The sequence below is a fragment of the Benincasa hispida genome, chromosome 10, assembly GCF_027475165.1.
Source record: "Benincasa hispida cultivar pf3 chromosome 10, pf3_genome.v1.1, whole genome shotgun sequence".
Taxonomy (NCBI): domain Eukaryota; kingdom Viridiplantae; phylum Streptophyta; class Magnoliopsida; order Cucurbitales; family Cucurbitaceae; genus Benincasa; species Benincasa hispida.
In genome coordinates this window covers 57,799,107-57,809,761 of record NC_143487.1, presented here as the reverse complement: position 1 = coordinate 57,809,761, position 10,655 = coordinate 57,799,107, and the positions used below count along the sequence as shown (strand labels likewise).

At 34.8% G+C, this 10,655-nt stretch overlaps 1 protein-coding gene across 1 annotated transcript; it reads right to left on the bottom strand.

The window, feature by feature from the left end:
• Positions 1–5,656: 5,656 nt before the first annotated feature.
• Positions 5,657–9,347, bottom strand: LOC120088814 (uncharacterized). Its single transcript, XM_039046256.2, has one exon. It carries the CDS (start codon positions 8,813–8,815, stop codon positions 5,978–5,980), a length of 2,838 nt encoding a protein of 945 aa, XP_038902184.1. The 5' UTR covers positions 8,816–9,347; the 3' UTR covers positions 5,657–5,977.
• Positions 9,348–10,655: the final 1,308 nt, after the last annotated feature.

Genomic DNA, 10,655 nt, shown 5'->3' with positions numbered 1-10,655 from the left:
AAATTGAAGAAACATAACAATAGTCTCACTTTTTGTTATAAGTGGATAAATCCAAGTGAACCTACTAAAGTCATCTAAAACTGCTGGATAATACCAGTAGCCACTAGTAGATTGAATAGAAGTTGGCCCCAAAGATTTGTATGGACAAGATTTAGAGGTCTATTAGCTCAGGAATGAGAAACTGGAAAAGGAAGACGATGAGATTTACCATATTTACATGCCTCACAAAAATCAACTTGTCCTTTACTTTCAACTGATATATTACGTAGATGCAAGATTTCTAGGGGATGGGTGGCCAAGTCGTTGATGCCACACATCCTTAGTAAAATACAAAAATACATAATAAGGAGAGTTGGTTGAATCTTCAAAATGCTAGAAGTAAGGGTTAGGAAACTTCAAGTCAATAGCTTTTCCTAGGTAAATCACATGAGCAGCTCCTTCATTTCCCATATGGTTGGTTGAGACTTTAGATGAGGCTACTTCCAAATGGTAGAGGCCATGTTCAAGCATCCCTATGAGGCACACTTCCTTGGACTTCCTTGCCTTAACAAAACAAAGATCATCATAAAATTGAACCAGCACACCATTATCTCGAGTTAACTTAGAGATGCTAATTAAGTTCTTTTTCATAAGGGAGTATCTTTTAGGACCAGAGACATTCCACTACTAGTTAAGTTAACAGTTCCATCAACGATAATAGTAATTGAGCAAGAGTACTTGCCCTTTAGAGAGAGTATTTAAAGGTCAGCAGTCACATGATTTGTAGCTCCACTGTCTAAGTACAAGGAGGGATCTTGAAGAGTATCGGGGTAGGCAATAAGAGTAGTAGGACTAAGAACAGTCTGATTACTCGGTGTAGAGTTAGCAGCATTGGCATTGTCTTCCTTGTTATATCTTTGATAACAAATGTCAGCAGTGTGGCCATACTTTCCACGTATCTGGCAAGTGGGTCTATTTTGCTGAGGATAGGGCGAGTACCGATTCCTTCCCTTGTTCCTTCTGTCGTTGCCTCCTCTGGTTGAAGAGTTGATGTGGTTGTTGTTGTGTTGGTTTAAACGATTGGTTTCAGAGGAGTTAAAGTTCTTTTTGTCTGCTGCAGCATAGTTAACAAAAGGTTGGTTTAATGTCAGGTTGCCTTTGAACTCCTGAACTTTCTCATGACGTTGTTCATAAGATAAGAGCTCATATTGAATTTTGTTCCATGTGAGGTCTTGGCTTCGAACAACACAGACAACGGGATTATATTCCTCATCAAGACCTACAAAAACATATGAGATAAAGCTCCTAAAGTCCATAAGAGAACCGGCGAGCAAGAGACTGTCATTATATCTCTTCATGACAGCCAAGTAATCTTGCATTTTCAGGCTTCCCTTTCTAATTTGTTGCATCATTTGCTGGTAGTAGTCTTCTTGCAACCTTGATTGAATACCAAAGTATTTTTTCCTGGGAATGCGACCAAAATCCTACATTGGTGAAATAAGGGGATGATCATGAATATATAAGTGAGGACAACTATCTCTAATGGAATAAGGGCTTTTGGGTAAAATCAAAAACAAAATCATGAAAGTTTTTGCCCAAAGTAGACAACATCATACTATTCTGGAGATTGTTGAAGGGTTGTTATCCCCAACATTATTTGAATGGCATCCACGAACCTTTTGCCTTGCCATAACCCATAACCTGAGCTACTATTTCTGGTGTCATTGAGTTGTACAACCATCCGACTAGAAGTTAATCAGTGATCAACCGGTGTTTTTTAGTGAGATGGTCTTCCACCTTATAGCTCCTTGGGATTTTAAGAACAATATTTTGCCAAAACAAAAAATTTCCTCAGTCCAACTTGATGGATGTCACTTGATTCAACAGATTGATAAAGGAGGGGTTACCAATGGGACATGTACCAGAACGTACTTGATATCGTTTCGTTGCAGGGACTGAATTGCTATTGAAGAAAGGGTTCTTCTATAAGAAGGACGAAGCTTACTATTGGAGACTTCAAACTCGGAATTTTTTTTGCTAAGCTTAGGATCGATGAGGGTGTCAGGCATAACAGCTCTAATACCAAGTTTAGGTTTTTAAAGAGAAGAGAGGAAGAAGAGTAAATGCTCTCGACCAATATTATTAATTCAGAAACTTACGTTTAGAGAAAAAGGATCCCCAACTTAAATACACAGTCAATGAGAAAAATAAGAAGATAAGATTAAGTTACCAAGTACAAGCACCTAAGCAGCAGAGAACAATCACCTTAATGGTATTTATATCATAACAAGCTCTACTTCTACTCCACCCAAGAATATAGAAAAATACAGACTAAGTGACTTTTTGTGGTTTCTTCTTGGTAGTCAATCGATGCCTAATCCTTATAATTTTAAGTTTCCAATTTTTAGTCTCCAAGGACTAGGATTTCTTCAAGACTCAATGGGACTCAATCGGAAGAGAATGACTACTTAGACGACCATGGGAGCATGGGAGAGAGGAATCCTATAATGACAAACGTACAATGTCGGGAAAAGACAATTATTTTTATGGAATGATTGGATAAATTGACAAAACAAAATGATGATTTAGAAAATTAGTCAAATAAGTATTTCTTCGTGAAAATAGCCAAAGAGCTCATTTTGATACTATTTAAAATTTAATAATGGACAAAATTATCCCTACTACAAAATCCATAGCATTATGGTGTATTTAAAAGAAAAATCTAATAATTTAAAACAAAATCTAATAAACTCAACCACCCCAAATCTCATAAATTTGAAATTTGAATAAATGCGAAACAAATAAAGAAAACTATTTGAACTAAATAGCATATCAAAACTGACTTTAGTTATAAAAAATAATATCATACAAATGAAAATAAAGCTTTAAATAATGAACATAATTAAAACTTAATGATTGAAAAACTAGAAAGTTATACTTTCGTGTGTTAATTTTCACCGAGAAACTAGTTAATTGTCAAGAATTATAATTAATAACTCAAAATTTAGATATGAAATAAGTAAATACATGGTATTCAAAATAACTATCAAATGAAGTTCATTGGACCCCACAAATACCTTCTACTCATTATCCTCACAAATACCTTCTTCCTAAAATTTTGTCATATGTTGTCACACATGTTAATAGCAACCGAAATCTTCTTTAATCTAGACCATGTAAATACCTTATAAATATCAAGAATGTTTGTCATATTTTGTCACACCCCTTATACTAAAATTAACTTAAAACCCACACACATATCTTGTAGTGGCTAAAATATTCTTCAAGTGTAAATACTATGTATTAAAAAACCATCAACTAAACCTCACAAGTATTCTATACTAAAAACCTAAAGTCTAGGCTAGAATCTAAACAATTTATTCTTCTTCTTAGCTTCCTAAGTTACCTACCCTTGCACAATAGATTCACCATCACCAAATCCACCCCTTCTCCTTCACAAACTCTCTATCCCTATCCTTCTACAGCTCTTCCATAGAGATTTCAATCATCTTAAAATCTATCATTCATCTTTCATTCAAATTGTCATCGATTTCTCACAAATTACTATGCAAATATATATGGAATCAAACTATAAACCCTAATAAAAAAATATAATACATGCTTTAAGTTTGAATACATTTTGAGAATGTTAATCCAATGACCAACTGATCAAGCAATGCCACTTCCATCAATGACCTCGTGCGAGACTAGTAGTATAATCAATCTTGAGAAGTCCTTTTATATATATATATATAAAAGCTATCCTAACAATGATATGATTGATTAGCACGTAATTTTTAATTTAGGTTTAAAACGCCTTTAATATTTAAAAACAAACAATCAGTAATCAAATCTCAACAAAATCTAACCAAACAAATTTAAAAGGGCAAAAAATTACCTAAATTTGTGCCCTCCACATTTGAAGCCATCGTGAGATTTTAAGAAGGTAAAATAGGGAAATAAAGTATAGAGATGGACCCTACACATCACCTCTTTTTTTTTTTTTTCATAAATCATTCCATTAAAAAAATGGTCATTTTTCCATTTGTGTTCCATTTTGGTCATCCAGGATTTTTCTTTTTTTTCCAGAGGTTATTATATGTGCACACCTTTTTTTTTTTTTTTTTGAAATTAAAGGTCTAGGGATTAAAATTTAGCATGAAAAAAGATTTTTTTTCTCAAACATTTAGGGGTTCCATCATTCTCCTTTCTTCTTGATATAACTCAAATACCCCAATGAAAACATTAATAAATCAATGTAATGTGAAAAGTGGGCTCATTTAATTAACTTTGGTATTGTTTACTTGTATTATGCACCCTTGCTAACATTTGGGGTCCACTTCAAAATGTGTAATAAAAAACGCAAGCTGATTGATGAGCGAAGGGTATTCAATCCAATTGTGTTTAGAAATTACATTGTACCGATATGGATACTATTACGATTACCATTACTGTCACTGTTTTAAATGGAAAAAGTATGGATTTTGATCATTACCGTTATTGTAACTGTTTGATCCTCAAAGGTAAAGGTAACAGTGGCAGTAATGGTAACAGTGAATGTAAAATTCATGATTCTATGTAAACGTGATAAAAAAACAATCCAATTACATTTGCGATTCTAGCTCATTACGATTGATCTATCAACGAAATTCCATTACAATCATACTGATTTTCATTACAGATTGGTAAACATGGTCAAAGTACATGAGAGAGGGAAAATGGAAGTATAAAGTGATAGGGTATAAATAAAGAGTTTACATTCATACTCTAATAGTAATTATGGGTATTTATAATTTTTTTTAACGCCAAGTGTATTAATGTAACTTTTGAAAGTTTAAAAGTGTTATCAAAATAAGACATAGATTAAAGGTTTCAATCCATACACCAATATTATGAATTTAAAAAAAAAAAAAAAAAACGCTTTTGGAAAGTTTAAGAGTATCATGCAACTTTTAAAAGTTCAATTGAAGCCAAGTACAAAGTTCTAAAGGCATTTTCTATAATATAGCATTTATATTATTGATAATTTGTTGATTTTTTCTTATGTTTCACTAACTTTTTAACGATATCATAAAAATATGGATGTTGAACCTATGGACTACTCAACATAAGCATAACTCAATTAACCAAGAAGTTAATGGTTGAATCTCACCTTCTGAAATATGGATATATGAAAGTATATATCAATGAAAAACCAAAAGAAATAAATAGTATATAATTCAACTAACAAAACTTTCAAAACATGTAATGTCCAATTCCGATCATGAGATACCCAAAGCTTGCCACAAGATGAGGTTGATAAAAAGACGAAAACACTAAACTTAGCAAAAAAAAAATCTTAAATTCCAACTAATTAATAGCATCCAACATAATTGAAATGATGAAGACCTGAAAAGAAAAAGTAGTTAAGACCAACCATAAAAAACACTCCTAATCAATCACTTTTTGTGGGAAAAAAAAACATGAAAACTTGTCTAATAGGAAGTAACAACGACACCACTTACTCCCGATACGAGTATTTCTCCCACTAGCATAATCTTTTACTATCAACTCCAATGTATGAAGTTCGATTTTTTTACTCCACATATTGTAAAATTAAAAATTAATAAATATATATATACATACACATATATATTCACCACTTATTTAGATTGTACCACTAGTTTAAAGTTGAAAATTGAGGCAAGCAAGAAAAGGCTTCATTCAAATTAACATAGGGCCCATGTGTAAATGTGGAATAGCCTAAAGTTTACATAACCTCTTCAAGATGACAAATCCCCAAAGCTGCCTCTACAATAGTCTCAAAGGAGACAATCTAAATCTAACCAATTATAAACATAAATTGACAAAGCTTTCTGCTTGCATTCAAGAGCCACCCTAGAATATAAGCAGATTCAAATTCAAAATAATACCTATCTTCTCCAAACAATATAACAAGTAATTAAAAAAAAATGATTCCTTTAACTCTATGAACAAATCACCAATAACAACTGCAGCTTCAGGTTGTTTCAGAACCTTCTTCAACAGAAGCTAGTGTTCCCTCTCTGATAAATGAAGGATTTAAGAACTTGGCCACAAATCCCCACAGTTTGTAAACATCTTCGAAGTTCGTCAAGAATCCCAATGAAGCTGTTACAACCTCAAGCCGTGCAAATCCGTGCTTCCCATGCCTGCCATCTTTAGTATGCCTGCACAGGGATGACTCTTCAAGATTTAAAACACCATGTTGCCGTTTCGAGCTGTCTAAAACCCGAATGTGGCTGAGGAATCCAATACCAAGAGATATGCCATCTCTTTCAGCTAGCTTCTGAACAAATTCTGGATTGATTAGTCCCCTGTTTCTGTTTCTCACATTGAAAGCTACTGCTGCTCCCCTTTCATATTTTATTTTTGGTCCATAAATCTGAACTAGGTTTACTTTGTTGCTTCCTTCTGAACCGGGAAACTTTAGTTGAAGCAACGACGTGACGAGCCAATTGATCAAAAATCGAAGTCGAAGTGTAGTCTTGTTCAGACCTAACATATTTATGTGATCAAGATGTCGACATATAATCTCAGGCTCCCTCCTGTTCCACTCTTCCTCATCATCATACTCTCCATTGCTTGTATAATCTTCATCATCCAAGCTCGTCACAGATACTTCTCCGGGCTCGATGTTATGGCTTAAGTGCTCCTTACCATTCTCTTCCATCCTAAAAGAAACTCGTCTTCCTCGGCTTTGCATATTACTCTCTTCCAAACCAAAAAACCTTCCACCAACGTGTTTGTTTCCTTCTCTTCTCCCTAACAACCTGAATTCACCTTCTGTTTCCCTTCTAATGGCACTCTCCTTCATCTCCGGACATATTTCTGATGTTGTACCATTTTCCAGCCCACGATAACAAAACTCGGATGTAGAAATATCAAGATGAAATCCATTATTTAACGTAGATTTTATCGAGGGACCATTGGAAAGTGGTTTACTATCTTCTGTTACTTCATGGATCTCCGTAACAACTCTGTAAGGGGAGTCATTTTTGCTATTAGCCGATGTGGCACTTGTTTCTGCAAATATATCTCTGGGAACCTCCTCGATGCAGCCCAGTTCCTGGCAGACTGAGTGGACAGCAGCATCAAAAGAAAGTACAGGTTGCTCATCATAAGGCCCCAAGTTAAAATCTTTGTCATTGTTGTATGTTGGTTCGCTGTGGATCTTAGAAGTTGGCTTAGGAGAGAGTAGTTTGTTCTTCTTTCCTTTTAACCAATGCTGAGGCAGAGGAGAAGTAATTTTCTGTTTGTGCGATTGACCTGCATTATCAGATCCTAGTGGACTCTGTCCTAAGTCAATCCAAATCGAACAATCTGACAATTCATCTTCACTGAACACCGGGCTCTTCATCACCTCCCCAAGAGAAATAGTCTCACTTTCCTCAAGTATGGTACTTGTTCCATCTCTGTCAGAGCTGTTATCATGATCCATCTCTGTTTCATAAACATCCCTCACCTGAGCAGACGTGAAGGCACCAGAGAAAGCAGGCAGTTGTGATCCCTGACGAGTTTCAGATGTTTTATCCACAACCCCAGCAACTTGGTCGCCTTCAAATTGACCCACTCTGTCAAGATCATCCATCGAGTCACTCAGATACATGGGATACTCAGGGGTTATCTTCACCATTCCAGAGCCAGTACATCCAGACCGAGTTTGTAAACTTCCCATCACTGATCTCTTTATCAGAAGACATCCAAAACCAGTAGGATCATACCCAAAAACCCTATAAAACGATGTTATGATAAAATCCGGTCGGAAAAGTGATAAACCAAGTGAATCCATATCCTTTGGACCTAAGGATCCAGCATCAAGCAAAACATGCCAATTGTTCTGTTGTGCCAAAGCCATCCACTGGTATGAATACTTAGCACCAGTCACTCTAGACTGAACAGGAAACACAAACAGACCAACAGAATCCTTCTTCCTCCTCCTCTTGTTCGTTATCTGTTTCCGCAAATCGGTCGAGCAAAGTTTCAAAGTTGGCCATTTAAACCAAGCACTATATGCTTTAGCACCCTTCTCCCTAGCACATTGAGCCATCCAATTCACAGATTGGCTCTCATAATCAAACATAGTCAACAATTTCTTGCTGCTATTGAAAGGGTATGATTCAGCCAGCAATTTAAAAGCAGACCCTCTGCTAACAGTAAAAACAAGGCCATATTCATGCTCAGGTATGTTCAAATGATCCATAATCCTACTCTTTATATCATGCTCTATAGTCCCTCTCTCGGCACCACCATAAAGAGCTTGATTACTCAAATTAGCAGCAATCTCAGACAAACTAAATGTAGAAGACTCCCAATAATGAAGGCTCTGAACATAAGAAAACAGCCCAAATCCACAGTAATCAAGACATACCTTAATCAAATGGGAATATTCATTCGAACGAAGCTGATCAATCTTCTCTGAGGACTGATACTTTGGGTACATTGTGAGAAACTTAGAGAAAGCTTCATGAAGATCAGGAATGGCATCATCAGATTCATATGTACGATCAGCCGCCATAGCTGTGGCCTTGAGAAACTCCCGCTGAGCTTGAAGCCTAGCAAGCGACCGTGATCGGCCCAAGCCACTGTTGTCATCGTTGGGTAATGGCTCAGAGTCCACATCTTGCGACTTGAAGAGAGACCCATCTTCAGAAGCTTCTTCAAGAGCTTCTCTAAGCTTGTGTTCTTCAAGTTTTCGAAGAATCAGTTTGTGTTTCTTGATATCCATCGCTGAATCGGACCCATCTTTTTTTCTACTCTTTTTATCCATAATCAAAGCAGCACAATGAGATAGAGGCTTCCATAGTGAATGATGCATCAAAACCAAGTGAAGAAAAACCCCAAAAATGAAGAGAGGCTTAAAGCTTGAGTTGAAACACAGCAATGGGGTTTATTTCGCCATTAAAACAAGCTTCGTTCTGGTGTGAAATTGAACACCCACATCAAATCTAAGGCATTCATGAAGGAAATTTGAAAAAGGATCGACACCCACAAGAAAATTTGTGAAACCAAAAGTAGCTACACCTCAAGAAGAAGAAGAAGATTAATTATTTAGAGGGTCAAACCCTAAAAACACAGGACCCGGATCCCCAAAATTTGCAGTGACACTCGAATTAAGTGCAGAAGAAAAGAAAAGAAAAAAACCCAAACTGAAATAAATCAATTGACCCCCAAAATCAAATGCCCATTTACACCATTTTCAATTCAGAGCCACTCTTCATTAAATAGATGCACAGAGAGCATTAACATTTCATAAAAAGCCTCAGTGCTGCTCTACTTCTTCAACCTTAGTTAACTAACACAATGCCTTAAGAAACAGAGGAAAAGGAAATTGGGTAGCAAAGACTTTAAATTTATTTATTTATTTACTTATTTTCAAAAAGAAAAAGACCACCTTTAGTTTGAACCATTTATCTTTACTACTACCAATTGAATAATTTTTGGCTATGTGATTTAGGGACCCCACTGTGACTTTTTTTTTTTTTTTAAACAAAAAGAAATTTATCTCTGATATTGGCAGATTAAAAAGTCAAATAATATCTCAGCTGGATTGGCAAAAAGCTGTTTTCTGTCCAACCAAGAATGCCACTAATTAGTTGATTTTATGTTTTTTTTTTAACTTTATTTCTTCTTCTTTTTTTTTCTCTTAGAACTTGAATTTAAAAGTGTTCATCAATTTGATGATGAAGTTTATAGATTTTAAGGTTCTCTCTACTTTCCTTTCTTGATCTGTTAGATTGGACTTGAGTGAATTGTTTCTTTTGGGCATCTTTATTATGTCAATCAGCCAGTAGAGTTTGCAGATAAAAACAATGAGAAGATACTATGGACTAAAATTAGAAACGTTGGATTTCAACTGGATAATGCAATGGATTGACAAAAATTGAGAATTGTGAAAGTTATCTCCATTAAATTATAAATTTAGCCCTAAAATTTGATAATGGTGTCAAATAGGTTTATAAAATTTAAAAGTATCAAATACATTCCCGACATATTCAATATTTCAAAATATAACCAATAATATTAGATATAAAATTATATTTTGTTTGTAATAAGAGATTAAATTGTCAGATGTTGATGATTATGGTTAATCTTTCCGTCGAACCCTGTTTGGAGATTAATTCTATAATTGAGGATATTTGAAATATGGTATCATTTCAATCTGTCCAATATCGCTTCGTGAGGAGAGATTGGAATAGGACGGCACATGATCTAGCTCGTCGTGGTTTGTCATCAACCTCTTTTATTTGGCTTTCTAATTTTCCTATGTGGATGATTTTTCGTTGTAATCAGAATATTTGACACTTTCTTATTATGCCTTCTTTCTGGCTGGGAAAGTGTAATGAACTAATGAATGGACTTTATTATCCAAAAAAAAGGAAAAAGAAAAAAAAGATTAAAGTTCATCAAAGAAAGCATAACTCAACTGGCATACGAAAGCGTTATTAACCACAAGATTTATGGTTTGAATCCCCCACTCCTACCATACTAAAAAAAGAGATTAAACTTTTAATTGTCATGTTTAATAGGTTCGTGGATCTTAAACAATTGTAGGATAGGTCAATGACACATAAAAAAAAATTAAATTTTTTTAAATATATATATACTTGAAATTATTTTAATAAACTAGTCATATACTTTAAATGAAATTTTAATAA

Coding starts and splice junctions, on each gene's coding strand:
- LOC120088814 (XM_039046256.2), bottom strand. CDS start 8,815: ATGCATCATTCACTATGGAAGCCTCTATCTCATTGTGCTGCTTTGATT.